The following is a 20,890-nucleotide window of genomic DNA, read 5'->3' as shown; positions in this document are numbered from 1 at the left end:
AAGGGAGTGGTAGGAACCTTGGGCACATAGCCAGGCCGGGGTCTCAGGACAACATGGCCGTCACCCGGCCCGAACTCTAGACACGATTCATCGATTGAAAATGTCAGCATGTCCATACCCTCTTGATGGAGGCCAATGCAAACAGTCTGTGCGCGGGTGCCATAGGGTGCCCCGTCTCTGAGAAAGAAGGTCCTTCCTCAGAGGAATGTGCCAGGGAGGGGCTGTCGCGAGCAGCAGGAGTTCCGGGAACCAGGTCCGGTTGGGCCAAGACCTGCTCCTGTTGCTCCCTTACTTGCACGGGGTCTGTGGCTCACTGGGAGAAACACATTTGCGAAGGCCCCGGGGCCATCTGTGTGCCAGTGCATCCCTCGGTCAGGGAGAAACAAACTGTCCTCGAGGGACACGGTGGTGGGTTCCACACGAGCCCGACCCTCTCAGCGGCCCGGGAAAGCACAGCCATCATCTACGGATCTGAATCAGGCAATGCTACGGTTCCCGAAGGAGGCAGCAGAGCCGACTCGTCATCTGCGAAGAGGTCTGGATCACCCTCCGTGCAGCGATCGACATCTGATCGTCGGGAGAAGCCCCAACACCTTGAGGCGGTCCAGTGCGTTCTCCTGGCGGCTTAACTGGCTGCGGAGCGCACGAGGAGTGAGGGTTCCTAGGTTCCCCGAAGGAAGCGCGCTGACTGTTATCCTCAAATCTTTTTATAAAGAAATCTTCCCGCAATGGGTGCGTCCACGAACGCTGCCTCAGCATGTTTGAAGCCCAGACACGTGATACAGCGATCGTGACCATCCCTCGCGACAGGTAACGACGGCATCCAGAAACACAGGTTGAATGTCATCTTTAAAAAGACCCAAGCTCAACCTATGTAAGCTCTTTTAGAGAAAACTCTTACACAGTGCTGAAGCACATAGGGGAACGGCCGCAGCAACACACACAGGGATAGTGCAGGCTATCGTGTGCTTTCCTCTCTGTAACAGCTGTAAACACAGCTTTTTCTCGCTCTCCCACAGTGCACCGACCAACTGTGAAAAGTTGGATGTACGAAAAAGAAAAACAAACAGAGGAATCCGGCCCCACTGCAACACTGCCTCGCCAACACTGAAGAAAGAACAGTCTTCTCCAAAGAGCTGCTCGTTGAAGAAAGTTTTAAACACGCTTAGTAGACCTGGCAGGCTCATGAACCGCTCGGCTCCGAAGTGAAAACCTGAAGAGGTGATGCTCCTGCTGCTCATATGCGCGTGCCGCGATGCAGGCGCAGCTGATGCAATCATCGCATGCCAATGTACATTGGCTCGTTTTAGTTTCACTCGAAGTAGATTGGCCTCGCTAGCGAGATTCCTATTGGTCGGTCACCAACGTGACGTCGAGAGTGAACGACTGGAAGGGAACTGCACTTATCTGACATTATCTCTCACAGCACTCGCTCTGAACTGACCTGCTTCTGTAACATCTGGATTTGAGCTTCCTGCCGGTTCACGGTTTCTCTGAGCTGAAAAACACAACATGACTTCATTATACTCAATATTCAAATCAGCCAAACATTCTTTTTAAAATGACAATATTACTGGACATCCATGTTTTGTTAAAAAGCAACGACACATGAGGATTTTCCAGCTGGCTTCAAACCCGCCGACTGGTTACGGAAGGCTTCCCCTTTAAGACTTAAACGCCCACTGTATTATATTTACCTTCTAAAATTAATATTAGAGCCATTCACTCTCTTTTTCTTACTATGCGATATGTAATATATAATATCTTATGGAACTCTGTATTAAAGGGAAAGTGATATGCTGGGAAAAATTGTGATTATTACCCCAGAGTTTTCATATTAGAAATAAGGTTTAAAAAAAACTTTAAACTTGAACACAGATTTTATCCAACAAATTACCATTAGCTAACTATGAGCCATATATGTATTGCAAAGCATTTGCTAATAAAAACACAACTGATCATTGTCATACTGCATTAACTAGTGTTAACAGATACAACTGCTGATTTGAAATATGTATTAGTATATGGTGAAATAAACATGAATTAATATTAATAAATGTTAGTTCATGTAAACTAATTGTAGTTAACCAATTATATCAAATGAAAGCATATTGTAAAGCGTTACTTAAAGTAACAACAGGTAACTTTTCAAGCTTCATAATTTATTTCCAAGTCTCTTGTGATGGTACATCGACTTACAATAGGTTGAATGACACGTCTGCCATAGCCTGATGGGGTCTGTAGCGTTTTTAATCGTACTTTTAAACTTCGGGTTTCGGGTAGTAACCGGCGAACAAAGAGAACTACAAAATTCGACTGCTTTACGGCATATACGTCACTTCCACCACCACCCCCACTTCCTTAAAATCGGACTTGCGAGCCAAATGTTATAGTCATGGCCGAAGCAGCACAGAAAAACAAGAAAGAAAAGGTTTTATCGGAGCAAAGCAAAAAGAGAAAGTGATCGAGTTAAAGGCAGAACGAGGATCAACATTGCAGAGCTGCCAACTCTCACGCATTGGCCGTGAGACACCCGCATTTGATTGGTTTCACACGCTCACACGTACGCCACACGTACGCTAAATTGTCAACCCGGTCGGTCAAATCCCTGAAAGATGAGTTTATCTATAGATCTACCTGTTGAGCCACTCGTGATCGACAAGTTATACCGCAAATTAGTTCAAATCTCCCGGAATCTAGAGCGAGCGCGCACGCGAGACAGAGACTGTGCTCCAACGCGCGCGGACGGCAGAGAGAGAAAGCGAGCGAGAGACCTTGCGTGTGCAGGGAGCATCGAACCCCCCATCGAAAAAAGAATGCCTCTCTCTAACCTCTCTAATTCGCTAGAGTAGTAGCGAATTATCAATCTGGTAGCTAGTAAACGATATTCTAGTTTTTGATGGTTAGCTATCGCTAGTATTCTCGTTCTGATTTGAACTTTGCAATCGATGAAATGCAAATAGCAAATGTTTGACCTAAAAAGTGTAGTCTACTCAACATGTACAAAGAAAGGAGGAAGATTATTAATAAAATCATATTTTAGGATACCTAACATGTCTGTGATATTTGTTTATTTGTCTTGCCTCAAGCTATAATGCAAATCGATTTGTAAAATTTGCAGATTCATTTATGGTAGCTTGATATTATAATATTGACGATATATGGTTATTATCAACCACTCAAACATTGCATTGAAGTATCATATAGATCCAGTAAAACGGTAACCAATAGACTAGGCTACTATAATGACGCTGGCTTGTAAACGTGAGCATCGCGATCATTTGTCGTTAGAAAATAAAATAAAACCCATGAAATTATATTCATATGACATGCTGAAATATATGCCACTGTACCTGGGATGAAGACATTTCACACGCGACGCAAGCAGAACACCTGCATGTGACCTCCTCCTACAGTGTTCAGGGCTATCCTGGTTGTCAACAATTGCACGTGCATGTAGGATGACAGAGTTTACGACAGTAGTAGAGGTCTAGAGGACAATACTGTTTCCCAACTGTAGGGGGACCCCGAGAGCAAAAAACTACCTGTTGTTACTTTAAACTACATTAAACTACAGTTTAGTTAAATATTTTTGACTATCATGAAACCACAGTGCATGTTTTTTGGATTTTTACTTCAGTTAGATGATGGTGTGACATAATCAGAAATATATCACTAAAAATACTCTCTAACGGTTAATTAATGGGCTTCACTGAATATTCCTTCTACTCAGATCCGTTTTCTATGGAAACACTATCAATGCCAAATTTAATCAGGTGGTACAAGTCAGAGCTCTCAGTAAATTCCCAATTTACAAGTTGTAATTGCGAGTTCTACAAGGACGTGAATGCTTTTTACAAGTCGTAATCTCGTGGTTACAGTAATGACGACATGGCATTAATGCTCCTTTAGTTATTTAAACATCTATATATTTTATTTAAAGTAACAGGTCATGCGTACGTGTGCCAGCTCGACGCTCGCTCCACAGCAGCTCTGATCGGATCGGCCCGTCTCTGCGCCGTTCATCCGCTCATCCACTCTGTGTGTGTAATCCACACATGCTGTCGGCTGCCGGACAAACACAACACAACGGCTTCAGACACACAAACAAACACCAGTCGACTGCTGATAGCCATTAAAGGATTAGTTCACTTCAGAATTAAAATGTCCTGATAGTTTACTCTCCCGCACGTCCTCCAAGATGTTCATGTGTTTCTTTCTTCAGTGGAAAAGAAATGAAGGTTTTTGAGGAAAACACTCCAGGATTTTCTCCATATAGTGACTTCAATGGGGTCCAACGGGTCGAAGGTCCAGATGTGAGTTTCAGTGCAGCTTCAAAGTCTCGACATTATCCAGCCGAGGAATAAGAGTCTGATCTAGACAAACCAGCGGACATTTATAACAAAATACACATTTATATACTTTTAACCACTAATGCTGGTCTTGCACTCGCTGTGATGCGACACACATTACGTGATCAGGGTGAAAGGTCAAGCGTGACGTAGGTGTAAGAACAGACCCAGTGTTTACAAAGAGAACACGCAACGACTGAGTCAAACGCCATTTACAAAAAATACAAATAAATAAATGGTAAAACAACGATGTCAGACGATTTTGAAATTGAGTTTTTCGCTCTATCCTACATTTCTGAACCGGAACACGCTTGACCTTTCAACCTGATTGCGTAATGTGTGTCACATCACAGCTCGTGCAAGACCAGCATTAGTGGTTAAAAGTATATAAATGTGTATTTTGTTATAAATGTCCGCTGGTTTGTCTAGATCAGACTCTTATTCCTCGGCTGGATCGTGTCGAGACTTTGAAGCTGCACTGAAACTCACATCTGGACCTTCGACCCGTTGGACCCCATTGAAGTCACTATATGGAGAAAATCCTGGAGTGTTTTCCTCAAAAACCTTCATTTCTTTTCCACTGAAGAAAGAAACACATGAACATCTTGGATGACGTGCGGGAGAGTAAATCATCAGGAAATCTTAATTCTGAAATGAACTACTCCTTTAATTCTTCCTGATTCGATCAGCAGAGCGTTCGGTACCATCAGGCTCTTGGCTTTGAGCTGGTCCAGCTCCTCGTACGGCAGTGTGTTGCTCTCGGTGTAGGAGGACGGCAGCGGCTCGGTGGAGTCTCGGGAATCGTTCGGCAAGGGGATGAACTCTGCGTCCAGCAGCTCCTGCACTCACAACCAAAGAAAAACACACTGCAAGGCTTAATGAAGGAAGACTTTACGACTAAGCAACGGAAATTGAAGGGTAACAAGATTGGTAGGAATTGTAATGCCAGCTAAGGCTGTTTTCATGGCAAACGCTGTGTGGCATGTTGAATTCATATCGTTATTCTGCTTCCCCAGTAAATGTATCTTGATTTAAAAGGCGACATTTCATGCAAATCAGACTTATCCTGTGTTTAAGTGTTATAATCGGGTCCCCGGTGCTTCTACCAACCCAGAAAATGTGAAAAGTGAAACGCAGTAACTTTGTTTTGGTGAGTCTTTCTCTGCAAGCATGTCAAAAAGTAAGCCGATCAGATTTCGCTCCTTCTGACCTATGAAGAGAATCTTATTATAATATTAGCGCCCCTTAATCTGCACGTTTACACACACCAGCCGACATTGGGTTCGGCGAGCGCCAACATAGACCAGTTCTAACGCACTGGAGAAGATCCAGCAAAGCCTGAAACTGTTCTGTGGTCGAGCACAGACGACACTGAACGCTATTGACCAGAACATGTCAGCGCTGTCTTATAAACACCTCAGGAACTGTGGACACTTGTGGAAGAGTTCAACATGATGAGGAGATGATCAGTGTAACTCCACAACAACTACAGAAATGTCTCGGCTAACATTCAGAAACGTGTAAAAGTGAAGCTGAGTCTCTCCGTAAGGCTGCACTCGCTGCTGTTACTCCTGACTCTGGATCAGTGAGATCGGCCTGTGTTGTTATTGCCGGAGTCTCTGAAGCTTGTGTAAAGGCTCCGCCCTCTTTTGAAAGGAGGCGGAGTTAAAGCTCATTTGCATTTAAAGAGACACAAAAAAACGGCACCTTTTTGCTCAGAACCAAAGAGGGGGAAATTTGACAAGCTATAATAAATGATCTGGTATTTTGAGCTTTAATTTCACACACACATTCTGGGGACAACATAGATTTATATTACATCTTGTGAAAAGGGGCATAATATGTCACCTTTAAGAGTGCTATTTGCACTGAATAAGACAAAAATGCAGTGCATGCAATATTTAATGCCATGACTTTATGAATTAAAGACGTTCTGCTGTAATTTCAGTCAGTTTGAGGGCCGTATTGTGTACGGGTGGATGCAGAGACCCAGTGAGGTCTTCACCTTGCGCAGCCACGAGGGGCAGGAGCTCTGGCCGGTCTGGCTGTCGATGGAGAAGACGGGCGTCTGCAGACCCCGCTCCCCCAGATCCGCCTCCGCGGTTCCTCCCAGCATCCCCTCGCGCAGCTCTGAGTCTGTGGCCGAGCCCGTCTCCAGATCCACCGAGGCGGTCGAGCACTGGCCTGCGGACAGACACACTCAACCGTTACACACACACGCGCTACACACGTCTTGATGAGTATCCGAGCAGACATAGTAGGTTAAGTCTTAAGTGAATGTCACATGTGTATCAGTGTGTTGGATCTGTGCATTATGTCTTAAAGTGATAGTAACCTAATATTCCTGCCGTCTGTGTTTTTATGTCATTCAAACAACAAAAGACAAGGAAATCACTCACAGCTCTGGATTGAATATCTTTTGTGACTCTAATAAGGATTAATCTGTAATTTAGTCAAATATGCAATGTTATTACTTTATTCAATTTCTGTAGCTGAAAACTAATGTTAGCCCTGCCTGATAAACCTGAAAAGCACTGTTTATTTTATTAGTATCTTTGCTCTGTTGTATTTATTTGTTCTGTTGCTTGCAGTTAGATTATTTGTTTTTATCTTCTTCATTTTTATATGACAGTAGTCCTTTTCTCCCTGAACACGGCACACACTGAACCGCACCGAAACCCTAAAACCGTGATACAAACCGGACCGTGAGCAATTTGAACCGTTACACCCCTACTACACACACGCCAAACACAAACACACATGCGCTGCACAAAAACTACATACACACGCTACACATACACACACTACACAGGCGCTACACACACACTGCACGCACACTAGACTTTTATTTCAGCTAGCCAAGGCACTACACAAGCTACATGTGCTACGCACACATGCTACACATGAGCTACACACACTACACTTATTTCAGCTAGCCAAGGCACTACACAAGCTGTACATGTGCTACACACACACGCTACACAAAAACGACATGCACGCTCCACACACATGCAGTACACACACACACACACACACACACACTACACTTATTTCGGCTAGCTGCCAGGGCAACATTTCTCATTTACATTTAGTTTAACTTGAAGAACTCAAATAACAAACTAAAACTGAAATAAAAATTTATTAAAACTATATATAAAAAAAAACAATAAAAATGACAAACAACTAAATTAATGAAACTGTCAAATGAAAGCAGAACAAATAAAATAAAGACAAATTCAGAATATTAATAAAAAACAGTTATTGATTAATAAATAACAGTATCTAAATGATACTAAAACAACAGTAGTTCTAACACATAAATGTTGGATCTTACCACTTCCGATGGACAGCCCGCTGCTGTTTGAGCGGATGGTTTTGGAGTTCAGGACTTTTTCTGTCAATAAACATGAACAGGAAGTTAAACTACAAACATTCACTTGAAGAGGTGATTCACAGATGGGCGTTTAATAGACGTTCCCTTCCGCCAGAAACCTCAATACCCACAATGCACTGGTTGCCGACAGGGTTTGAAATGATTTTTTTCACTCACCGGCCAATTTGGCTGCTACGTTTTTAAGTTACCGGCCATTCAGCACTTCTACTAGCCAAAAAATAAATTAAATTAAATGAACCAGATTAACTACGCCACAGCAAATTTGGATTTCATACATTAATTTCTTCAAACAACATCCAGCATCTCCTCTTCCTCTTTCATCCTCATCACCAAACATGTGTTCTCGGAGGACAGATCAACACAGGACAGAGAACATCAACACATGTCGGATGCTGGGAAATAACAATGTTTTTTCTGTTCACCAAATGCTTTTAATCTTCGCTGTTGCTTCAGTGTAAATGAACAAGCGTGCCGTTATCTGTTGTGTAGTGACGCGTGTGTGTTCCAGTGAGCCAGATATGAGCAGATTCTGTGCAACACACTGTATTTAATAAATCATGACTCACGAGTATTTGTGCTAAATCTGCACAGATTACACTTCATGAACTTCTCCAGCAAAGTGAGTAAATATAATAACACACCAAATTGGCTAAACTACAAAAAAATTCACTTTTCTTACTTAGTATTTTTGTCTTGTTTCCAGTCAAAAAAATATTTAAAAAATGTTAAATCAAGATGCATTTACTAGATGAGTAAAATGCCATAAGATTTGATGTCTTCTTTTCTGGGGAAATAAATACAAATTAAGTGAGTTTTTGCTTAAAACAAGTTAAATGATCAGCCAAAGTGGTGAGAAAATTGGCAGAAAATTTAGCTTGTCATATAATTTTGATTAATTCCCCCAGAAAACAAGCTTTAAAATCTTATGGCATTTTACTTATCTAGTAAATGCATCTGGATTTAATAATTTTTTGATATTTGGACTGGAAACAAGACAAAAATACTTAGTAAGAAAAGTGCATTTTTGCAGTGTAGTGATTTGACAGCGTTACCCGGCGGGTGTTAGTTTAACCCGGGTTGCCGCCCATCAGTCGATTCGAGTCTGATCTGTAGCTTTAACAAAAAAGCCTTCCACATCATCATCCGGCGGACTTTAGCTGATAAAGCGTGAACGGAGCAGTGTGTGAAGACGCACCCATGATGAGGATGGTGTGCCAGCCCCTGCAGGACAGATCCGGCACGTGGTGCAAGGAGCCGAAGATGGGCCGAGGCAGAGCCGGACACACCTCAGAGCCGAAGCCTTTATCCGGAGGCATCCCGAGCCGGCCGTTCCCCGCGTTCCCCCACGCGAAGATCTGGTTATCTGGGGGACACACACACACACACATCACGGTCTGACTGCGGATACACACAGCCAGTGTTGATGTGGTCGAGTCAAAATCGATTCTCAAAGGCCACAAAACTATTTTTTTCCATATTTATCGATCCATCAACCCATCCATCCATCCATCCGTCCATCCACCCATCCATCCATCCATCCATCCATCCATCCATCCATCCATCCATCCACCCATCCATCCATCCATCCATCTATCCACCCATCATCCATCCATCAACCCATCATCCATCCATCAACCCATCATCCATCCATCCATCCATCCATCCATCAACCCATCATCCATCCATCAACCCATCATCCATCCATCCATCCATCCACCCATCATCCATCCATCAACCCATCATCCATCCATCCATCCATCCACCCATCATCCATCCATCAACCCATCATCCATCCATCAACCCATCAACCATCCATCCACCCATCATCCATCCATCAACCCATCATCCATCCACTCCACCCATCCATCCATCCACCCATCATCCATCCATCAACCCATCATCCATCCATCCACCCATCATCCATCCATCCATCCATCCATCCATCCATCATCCATCCATCCATCATCCATCCATCCATCATCCATCCATCAACCCATCATCCATCCATCCACCCATCCATCCATCATCCATCCATCAACCCATCATCCATCCATCAACCCATCATCCATCCATCCACCCATCCATCCATCATCCATCCATCAACCCATCATCCATCCATCCACCCACCCATCATCCATCCATCCATCCATCCACCCATCCACCCATCATCCATCCATCCACCCACCCATCATCCATCCATGCATATATCCATCCATCCATCCATCCATCCACCCATCATTCATCCATCCATCTATCCTCCATCTATCCTCCATCTATCCATCCACCCATCATCCATCCATCCACCCATCATCCATCCATCTACCCATCCATCCATCCTCCATCCATCCATCCATCATCCATCCATCCATCCTCCATATATCCATCCATCTATCCATCCATCCATCCATCCATCCATCATCCATCCATCAACCCATCATCCATCCATCCACCCATCCATCCATCATCCATCCATCAACCCATCATCCATCCATCCACCCATCCATCCATCATCCATCCATCAACCCATCATCCATCCATCCACCCACCCATCATCCATCCATCCATCCACCCATCCACCCATCATCCATCCATCCACCCACCCATCATCCATCCATGCATATATCCATCCATCCATCCACCCATCATTCATCCATCCATCTATCCTCCATCTATCCTCCATCTATCCATCCACCCATCATCCATCCATCCACCCATCATCCATCCATCTACCCATCCATCCATCCTCCATCCATCCATCCATCATCCATCCATCCATCCTCCATATATCCATCCATCTATCCATCCATCCATCCATCCACCCATCATTCATCCATCCACCCATCATCCATCCATCTACCCATCCATCCATCCATCCATCCACCCATCATTCATCCAACCATCCATCCATCCACCCATCATCCATCCATCCTCCATCCATCCATCTACCCATCATTCATCCATCTATCCATCCACCCACCCATCATCCATCCATCCATCCACCCATCATCCATCCATCCATCCATCATTCATCCATCCATCTATCCATCCATCCATCAATCCACCCATCATCCATCCTCCATCTATCCATCCATCCATCTAACCATCATTCATCCATCCACCCATCATCCATCCATCCATCCATCCATCATCCATCCATCATCCATCCATCCATCCATCCATCCATCCATCCATCCATCCATCCATCCATCCATCCTCCATCCACCCATCCACCCATCATCCATCCTCCAATCATCCATCCATCCATCATCCAATCCACCCATCCCCCAAAAGCCAGTATTAGTTTTCCTCCACTGTTCATAGGCTTGCATGTAACAGCTAATGCTGTGAGATTTCATGTGTATTTTATCTTAAACATAAAATAACCTGATCGTGTTTCATCAAGGCATGCCACTGTTCAGACTTGTCCAATTTACAGCATAAATTTTTCATCTTGCATCAAAATCCTGTCTATTCATCGTATGCGTTTGAAATATAGTTTTCAATGTTTTAATGTACCCAAGTGTACCTAAAATAAAAAGAGTTTAATATACAGGGTTGTGTCTCTTAATTTGTAACACTTGTAAATTTATGTTTATGTTGTTTTTTCTTTTTTTTTCAATGTTCTTTTTTTAAAATCTAGGATTTGTATTAAATCTATATTCATTGAGTCGAATCGAGAATCGAAATCGAATTTAGAAATCGAATCGGATTGAGAGCTTGCGAATTGAAATCGAATCGAAATCAATACCCAGCAGTAACGAGTTACGTAAGAGTTATTAACGCATTACTTTTAAAATATACAACGAAATATCTGAATTACTTTTTCAAATAAGAAACGCAAGTTATTTATCCGCCGGTGTGGATACTGGCATTTGCAATCACAGATTACACTTTTGGAAGTATGACCAACATACGCAATTTACAACAAGTAACATCCACTTTTGTTCTGACCAGCTAATCGCTTGATTAAATCTAACGATCGCTTATCATATCAAGCAAGCAGAGAGTTTTGAACACTGGCTGGTAATGTACTTGCTCAAATTTATTTTGGATAATTTTTAACCCAAAAAAGTTACGGACTGCAGCTTTAAATAGACTGATTAATTTCTTTACATGGAAGGACACTATGTGTGTGAGCTAAGCTGAAGTGAGCCTGTCGCAGCGGTGCTCACCCTCAGTGGCGGCGATGGTGAAGCCGTCTCCACACGACACCTTGCACACCACCTTCCCCCCGAAGGGCCCCACCAGCACCTTCACACCCTGGTGCTTCTTGAAGTCCTTGACTCCCAGCTGCCCGTACTTATTACAGCCGAAGGTCACCAGGCGCCCGCGCTCTGCACAGGCAGCAACATGTACACGCACATTTAGTCATTTAGCAGACGCCTTTGTCCAAAGAGCCTTACAAATGAGGAATACAGCAGGCGAGTCGTCATGAAGAGGCAAAAACAACACAAGAAGTGCTCAAAATACTAAGTTCAGGCATTGCTTAGAGTAGCATAGGCCAGACAAGGGGGGATTAAAGGAAAATAAAATATATATTTTTTTTTTTAAACACCATTATTTGGATAACTGGGTTACGAGGCGGTGCACAGTAAGAGCAGTGTGTGTGTGTGTGTGTGTGAGACGCACAGTAAGAGCAGTGTGTGTGTGTGAGCAAGCGCACCGTCTATGGCGCCGGTGTGGGCCTTTCCTGGAGAGATGAAGATGATCTTGAAGCGCGAGAGCAGCCTGACCAGCGAGAGTGTGGTGGTGTACGGGATCCCCTGATAACTCTGCACACACACACATAGCTCACAATCACATCACTACATCTCAACACACTCATTCAAGTCGGGTTTTACATTCTCATTTCACCGGATTTTAACAGTTAAATCAAATGCAAATAAGCCCTAGTTACTTGCATTTGATTTAACTGTTAAAATCCAGATCCAAATCCACTAAAGATTTGTTTCTAGTCGAGTAGTATTCTAGTCATCCATTTAAGCCATTGGTCGACTAATCGCGCGTTTATATTAATAATCCATAAATCATAATTATGGGCCTTTAATTGCCTATATAAAATACGTATAGTCTAATCAGCGCTCATTTACCAAAGTCGGGTTTTACATTCTAATTTTTCTGTTAAATCAAATGCAAGGAACCAAAAAGCATGTCTAATTAATTGAAATTTAAAAACAATGTATTACCATTTTGGTAACACTTTGCTTGAAGCCCTTATGTATAATGCATTATGTACATTATAATGCTTTTCATAAATAATTGTAACCAAAATTAAAATGCATTATGATATTTGCAGATTCTGAAATTGGTTGTTTATCTTGTGTTTTAATGTATTATACACGTGTTCAGTGATTAGATAAGTGTTATAACTGTAGTATTCATGAGACTATATAATGCATTATAAGGTGTATTACAAGGCATAATTAATGCATTAAAAATACTTGTATAATACACTATACATAAAGGCTTTAAGTAAAGTGTTACCAAAATGTTTCGGGCCTCGTGAAATACGTTTGATTTTTACTCAAATTCTGTTTTATTCCAAAAACTGGGTTTTTCATTTTAATGGTTTAATTAGGATTTAATAAATCAAAAAGCATGTCGAATCAACTGAATTGATCAAATTTAACAACTTAATAATATATTACAACAGTAAAATTAGAAAAAAATTGCAATATAATTTTTTGGGGGGGATTTATGATTTTTCATTCACATATAAACTGATCAATGTTACATTAAACCTGCTCATAATATAAAGCGATCTTGGATTCATGTGGATTTATTTTACCATCTCTTTAAGAAGGGTTCAAACCGAGTTTTAATGGAGGGACAGAAAACTCTCAGATTTCATTGAAATATTTTAATTTGTGTTCAGAAGATGAAAAAGACTTGCGAGTTTGGAACGGCGATTTTTAATTTTTAGGTCAACTATCTGCTTTAATATTCACAGACTTGATTTGACTAAGTGTGCAGCTGTACTTTTGATTTACACTCACCTAAAGGATTATTAGAAAATCCTGTTCAATTTCTCATGAATGCAATTATCTAATCAACCAATCACATGGCAGTTGCTTCAATGCATTTAGGGGTGTGGTCCTGGTCAAGACAATCTCCTGAACTCCAAACTGAATGTCAGAATGGGAAAGAAAGGTGATTTAGGCAATTTTGAGCGTGGCATGGTTGTTGGTGCCAGACGGGCCGGTCTGAGTATTTCACAATCTGCTCAGTTACTGGGATTTTCACGCACAACCATTTCTAGGGTTTACAAAGAATGGTGTGAAAAGGGAAAAACATCCAGTATGCGGCAGTCCTGGTGTGCGAAAATGCCTTGTTGATGCTAGAGGTCAGAGGAGAATGGGCCGACTGATTCAAGCTGATAGAAGAGCAACTTTGACTGAAATAACCACTCGTTACAACCGAGGTATGCAGCAAAGCATTTGTGAAGCCACAACACGCACAACCTTGAGGCGGATGGGGTACAACAGCAGAAGACCCCACCGGGTACCACTCATCTCCACTACAAATAGGAAAAAGAGGCTACAATTTGCCAGAGCTCACCAAAATTGGACAGTTGAAGACTGGAAAAATGTTGCCTGGTCTGATGAGTCTCGATTTCTGTTGAGACATTCAGATGGTAGAGTCAGAATTTGGCGTAAACAGAATGAGAACATGGATCCATCATGCCTTGTTACCACTGTGCAGGCTGGTGGTGGTGGTGTAATGGTGTGGGGGATGTTTTCTTGGCACACTTTAGGCCCCTTAGTGCCAATTGGGCATCGTTTAAATGCCACGGCCTACCTGAGCATTGTTTCTGACCATGTCCATCCCTTTATGGCCACCATGTACCCATCCTCTGATGGCTACTTCCAGCAGGATAATGCACCATGTCACAAAGCTCGAATCATTTCAAATTGGTTTCTTGAACATGACAATGAGTTCACTGTACTAAAATGGCCCCCACAGTCACCAGATCTCAACCCAATAGAGCATCTTTGGGATGTGGTGGAACGGGAGCTTCGTGCCCTGGATGTGCATCCCACAAATCTCCATCAACTGCAAGATGCTATCCTATCAATATGGGCCAACATTTCTAAAGAATGCTTTCAGCACCTTGTTGAATCAATGCCACGTAGAATTAAGGCAGTTCTGAAGGCGAAAGGGGGTCAAACACAGTATTAGTATGGTGTTCCTAATAATCCTTTAGGTGAGTGTATACATCCAAAATAAAGATTTTATGACTTGATTCGGTGATTCAATCCGTGTTTTCCACCTCATGTGAATCATACTGATGTTTTCAGGTTGCTGCTGAATAATGACGGACATACTTCTCCCCAGTGGTTTTTGATCCCAGTGATGCCTAGATTCAGACCCAGTTTGTTGAGCTCGTTGTTCCCGCAGGCCAAAACCTTCCCAGAATCGGTGAGGAAGAAGGTGCCGTCGCTGCCGCAGAACACAGAGGTGATGATCCCGCCTTTAGGAACCTCCACCTACCATTAGTCAACACATTAGCCTAATAAAAACACAGCGCTTCACAGGGTTCGTACAGATACTGTGAAACAAAACTCTTTCAAGGACTTTTCAACTTTTTTTGGATTTCAAGGACTACAATCAGAGATTTCACTTATCAAACAATATCTTTATTATCTTTTAATTTCTAAAAAAGGTAAACTAATAAAGTGCAGCACATGCAATGACTGTGGCAACTTTACCATTGAAAGGATATTATGACAAAGATATTGCTTTCCTTATTCAAACAGGGCAATACAGTAAAACTGCACATTTTAGAGTGGCCTTTTATTGTGGACAGCCTAAGGCACACCTGTGCAATAATCCTGCTGTCTAATCAGCATCTTGATATGCCACACCTGTGAGGTGGATGGATTACCCCGGCAAAGGAGAAGTGCTCACTAACAGAGATTTAGACAGATTTGTGAACAATATTTGAATAAATATTGGCCTTTAATAGGCCAATATAGGCCAGATAAATAGGCCTTTTGTGTACATAGAAAAAGTCTTAGATCTTTGAGTTAAGCTCGTGAAAAAGGGGGGCAAAAACAAAAGTGTTGCGTTTATAATTTGCAGCGTTAATATTGCATGAAAATATTTTGTATCGTCAAAAAAATGTAAGACTAATTTCATATAAGTACCTTTTCATAAATATGATTGTTTTCAATGGTTTTCAAAGACTTACATTTCAAAAAGTCAAATTCAAGCACTTCAAGCACCTTGTACGAACCCTGTTAGTTAGTTCATGTCAGCTCAGGTTCATTAAATAATATTACCAGATACAACTTTTGATTTTAATAATGTATTAGTAAATGTTGAAGTGAACCTTAACTGAGATTTATAAATACTTTTGGTGTGTTTTCATTGTTAGATCATGTTAATGAAGGATTCTTGATTAGAGGGCAATGGTGAAACAGGAGTGAAGCTTCTCTCACTTGCATTGGAGAGGCGAAATCATCCTCGCAGTCCAAACCCAGTCGACCTGCGAAGGGAAAGGCCGTCAGTGTCACTCAACAGCAGTGATGTCACAGGAAGTCAGTGTGGTCATGTGATGAGCTCAACAGCAGTGCTGTCGCAGGAAGTCAGTGAGGTCATGTGACTCACTCAACAGCAGTAATGTCACAGAAAGTCAGTGTGGTCATGTGACGCCCTAAACAGCAGTATAATAATAATAACAATTCATTACATTTATATAGCGCTTTTCTAGGCACTCAAAGCGCTTCATATGGAAGGGGGAATCTCCTCAACCACCACCAATGTGCAGCATCCACTTGGATGATGCGACGGCAGCCATAGTGCGCCAGAACGCTCACCACACACCAGCTTACTGGTGGAGAGGAGACAGAGTGATGAAGCCAATCAGTGTATATATATATGGGGATGATTAGGAGTGCAGTGGAGTCAGTGTGGTCATGTGACGCCCTAAACAGCAGTGGAGTCAGTGTGGTCATGTGACGTGCTCAACCGCAGTGCTGTCGCAGGAAGTCAGTGAGGTCATGTGACTCACTCAACAGCAGTGATGTCACAGAAAGTCAGTGTGGTCATGTGACGCCCTAAACAGCAGTGGAGTCAGTGTGGTCATGTGACTCACTCAACAGCAGTGATGTCACGGGAAGTCAGTGTGGTCATGTGACGCCCTAAACAGCAGTGGAGTCAGTGTGGTCATGTGACGTACTTAACAGCAGTGCTGTCACAGAAGTCTGTGGTCATGTGACGCGCTCACCGTGCTCTCCGCAGCCCCAGGAGTAGATGTCCCTGCTCTGGGTCAGCGCCACCACGTGGTTGTCCCCGCAGGACACCTGTCTGACGGGCCGCTCTTGGAAGAACTGCAGCAGCACCGGCTCCAGCACCTCCATGCCGTGCTCGTTCTCCACGCCCAGGCAGCCGTAGTAGTCCGAGCCGAACATGTACATCTGATCCTCGTCTGTCAGGGGAACGTGAGAGCACACGCGTGTCATTACTGGACAAAGAACCCACGCAAATCACTCGCTCCTCCCAGTGTCTCTACAAACAATTCATTTCTATTTTGTATTTGATTTGATTATATTTAGGCACCTTTTGTAATCGTTGCCGTTCTTATTATTCTTCCCTTCCCTCCGCTCTGGAAGTCTACGGCAGCCAGAGCCGAACAGCCCTATACTCACACTACGCAAGCTGCGTAGGGCCCCACAAATTACTCAAGGCACCGCCTCCCCCTCAAAGCACCGCCTCCCCCTCAAGGCCCCGCCTCCCCCTCAAGGCACCGCCTCCCCCTCAAAGCACCGCCTCCCCATCAAGGCCCCGCCTCCCCCTCAAGGCCCCGCCTCCCCCTCAAGGCCCCGCCTCCCCATCAAGACCTCGCCTCCCCCTCAAGGCACCGCCTCCCCATCAAAGCACCGCCTCCCCCTCAAGGCACCGCCTCCCCCTCAAGGCACCGCCTCCCCCTCAAGGCCCCGCCTCCCCATCAAGGCCCCGCCTCCCCATCAAGGCCTCGCCTCCCCCTCAAGGCACCGCCTCCCCACCAAAGCACCGCCTCCCCCTCAAGGCCCCGCCTCCCCCTCAAGGCCCAGCCTCCCCCTCAAGGCCCAGCCTCCCCCTCAAGGCCCCGCCTCCCCATCAAGGCCTCGCCTCCCCATCAAGGCACCGCCTCCCCCTCAAGGCACCGCCTCCCCATCAAGGCACCGCCTCCCCCTCAAGGCCCCGCCTCCCCATCAAGGCTCCGCCTCCCCCTCAAGGCACCGCCTCCCCATCAAGGCACCGCCTCCCCCTCAAGGCACCGCCTCCCCATCAAGGCACCGCCTCCCCCTCAAGGCACCGCCTCCCCCTCAAGGCACCGCCTCCCCATCAAGGCACCGCCTCCCCCTCAAGGCACCGCCTCCCCATCAAGGCACCGCCTCCCCCTCAAGGCCCCGCCTCCCCATCAAGGCTCCGCCTCCCCCTCAAGGCACCGCCTCCCCCTCAAGGCACCGCCTCCCCCTCAAGGCTCCGCCTCCCCATCAAGGCCTCGCCTCCCCCTCAAGGCACCGCCTCCCCACCAAAGCACCGCCTCCCCCTCAAGGCCCCGCCTCCCCCTCAAGGCCCAGCCTCCCCCTCAAGGCCCCGCCTCCCCCTCAAGGCCCCGCCTCCCCATCAAGGCCCCGCCTCCCCATCAAGGCCTCGCCTCCCCCTCAAGGCACCGCCTCCCCACCAAAGCACCGCCTCCCCCTCAAGGCCCCGCCTCCCCCTCAAGGCCCAGCCTCCCCCTCAAGGCCCAGCCTCCCCCTCAAGGCCCCGCCTCCCCATCAAGGCCTCGCCTCCCCATCAAGGCACCGCCTCCCCCTCAAGGCACCGCCTCCCCATCAAGGCACCGCCTCCCCCTCAAGGCCCCGCCTCCCCATCAAGGCTCCGCCTCCCCCTCAAGGCACCGCCTCCCCATCAAGGCACCGCCTCCCCCTCAAGGCACCGCCTCCCCATCAAGGCACCGCCTCCCCCTCAAGGCACCGCCTCCCCCTCAAGGCACCGCCTCCCCATCAAGGCACCGCCTCCCCCTCAAGGCACCGCCTCCCCATCAAGGCACCGCCTCCCCCTCAAGGCCCCGCCTCCCCATCAAGGCTCCGCCTCCCCCTCAAGGCACCGCCTCCCCCTCAAGGCACCGCCTCCCCATCAAGGCACCGCCTCCCCCTCAAGGCACCGCCTCCCCCTCAAGGCACGCCTCACCCTCAAGGCACCGCCTCCCCCTCAAGGCCCCGCCTCCCCCTCAAGGCCCCACCTCCCCCTCAAGGCCCCACCTCCCCCTCAAGGCCCCGCCTCATTTATTTGAAATAGAAATCTTTTGCTACATTATAAATGTCTTTACTGTAACTTTTGATCAGTTTAATGCATCCTAGCTGAATAAATTGCTTAATTTCTTTCCGTGACCCAAAGCTTTGACAGCAACGGTCCTCTGAGACGTCGAGAGTGTGTGTTGCGCTCACCGGTGACGCAGGCGGTGAAGTCGGTCCCGCAGGACACCTGTCGGATGGCTTTCCCCTGCAGACGCTCCACGCGCCGGGGCTGGCGGTACGAGGCCTGGTCCCCGTGACCCAGCTGACCCACCATCTTCGCTCCTCCCTGAACGCTCTGCGCACACACACACACACACACACACACACACACGAGATCAGATCCAACACTCTTCGTTCCCAGCACTCAACAGGCCGTCAATCTGTTTCTTGGTTTTGCATTTCATTTTCAGATTTTTGTTTGTTTTCATTTCTACTTTATTCTGCTCTGCTTTTTATCTCCATTTTAATTAAATTGTTTTCTTTATTCTGAATGAATGGGATCGGGACTCAAACCAGTGTTATTTCAGTATCATTGAAATACTATTATAGTTTTTTTTGTTTTTTTTTCAATTGTTAATATGTCTATACAGTTTTTATGTTTAGTTATTTTAGTACATCAAGTTAAAATACATGAACTTGCTGGAAAAAATAAGACATTTTAATATACCGGTAATTTACATTTTATTTAAGTTAACGTTTATTGAATTTTTTAAAGAATTTTTTCATAGGTTTAGTTTACTACAAAACTACATGAAGTAGGAGTAGGCTAATGCTAGGTGTAGGAGTAGGAGTATAACTATAATACTATAATATATTTAGTTTCACTTGCTAATAAGCAGCTCAGTAAAAAAAAAAAAGTGCTTAACCCTTAAATGCATTTATGTTTCATCAATCATTATTTCATATTCAGGTCTTTAGCGACCCGGATCTATCCATATCCAACACGGATCATGAACTCTAACTGACGCAATAGTATAAACCTGCTGTTTTAATGAAGGCATGAATGCAATTACAACACCATATATAATGCTATGAGATAATGTTAGAAAAAAGTTAAAATAAAAAATGTTCAATAGAGAAATATGAAAACGAAGAGATGCTTTATTTTGAAACTAAAGCCGCCAGTAGGTGGCGTTCAGTCACAGTCCGGAGTGAGTCATGAAGTCATTCATTCATCAGTAATGAAGCAAGTGCTGTAATTATGAACAATTTATTGAATCTTGACTCTCACGATTTGCTGTGGCTTTCATTTGAATTATATTTCGCTGGAAAATAAAGCAAACAATACTGTTTAAATTGTATGTCACTTAATATTACCTTTTTGTTTGTAGAACTGTTGCATAAAATCAATGTCACAATTGTAATCGAGTGGATATTCGGCAAAAAATTGCATTCTTGCTAGTATAACGTATGATCAACATCACTCACACAGGATATGTTTCTGTATCTAAGAGAGCTTGGGTCTTAAATCTATGCAGTCCGTGTCTATATCTGTTCTTCATGCTAGTAAGTGCTTGTACAGGGGTATATTGTCGAGAACGGCAGAAATGTAGCGTGATTAGCTAAGGCATCATATCTACCACACATCACATGTGCGCTGCTAGTGTGGATGCACTGAGTTTTGACAGTAAAAGATGAGGTAATTCGATTGGATGTCATGGATTTACGGCATATTACTTTTAGAAATGCATGCTCGGGTTTATTGTTATGCTAAGGTGGGGATTTTTAAATGAACAGCAAAACTCAGCATATTGTCCGCGTACCCGTTTGTGACGTCAGAAACACCAGCGAATTCAAACCGTGTTTTTGAGACTGTCTTTGGTTCACTGCAGTTTTAAGCAGAAAATACTCAGCAA

General features: G+C 44.6%; 1 protein-coding gene across 1 annotated transcript in view; it reads right to left on the bottom strand.

The window, feature by feature from the left end:
* The window catches only part of LOC130071338 (serine/threonine-protein kinase Nek9), a 52,632-nt gene that overhangs the window by 2,821 nt on the left and 28,921 nt on the right, over window positions 1-20,890 (bottom strand). The window contains exons 11-22 of the mRNA XM_056236078.1: window positions 19,185-19,329; window positions 16,976-17,176; window positions 16,188-16,234; window positions 15,072-15,233; window positions 12,410-12,518; window positions 11,919-12,080; window positions 8,942-9,109; window positions 7,687-7,746; window positions 6,358-6,536; window positions 5,057-5,191; window positions 3,961-4,068; window positions 1,445-1,498 (exon numbers count right to left, since the gene is read on the bottom strand). Coding sequence (XP_056092053.1) covers window positions 1,445-1,498; window positions 3,961-4,068; window positions 5,057-5,191; window positions 6,358-6,536; window positions 7,687-7,746; window positions 8,942-9,109; window positions 11,919-12,080; window positions 12,410-12,518; window positions 15,072-15,233; window positions 16,188-16,234; window positions 16,976-17,176; window positions 19,185-19,329 — 1,530 coding nt within the window. The remainder of the gene's footprint in view (window positions 1-1,444; window positions 1,499-3,960; window positions 4,069-5,056; window positions 5,192-6,357; window positions 6,537-7,686; window positions 7,747-8,941; window positions 9,110-11,918; window positions 12,081-12,409; window positions 12,519-15,071; window positions 15,234-16,187; window positions 16,235-16,975; window positions 17,177-19,184; window positions 19,330-20,890) is intronic.

The sequence above is a fragment of the Rhinichthys klamathensis genome, unplaced genomic scaffold (genome assembly GCF_029890125.1).
Source record: "Rhinichthys klamathensis goyatoka isolate OS25496 unplaced genomic scaffold, OSU_Roscu_1.1 h1tg000437l_1, whole genome shotgun sequence".
Taxonomy (NCBI): Eukaryota; Metazoa; Chordata; class Actinopteri; order Cypriniformes; family Leuciscidae; genus Rhinichthys; species Rhinichthys klamathensis.
This window is presented reverse-complemented; position numbering and strand designations above follow the sequence as displayed.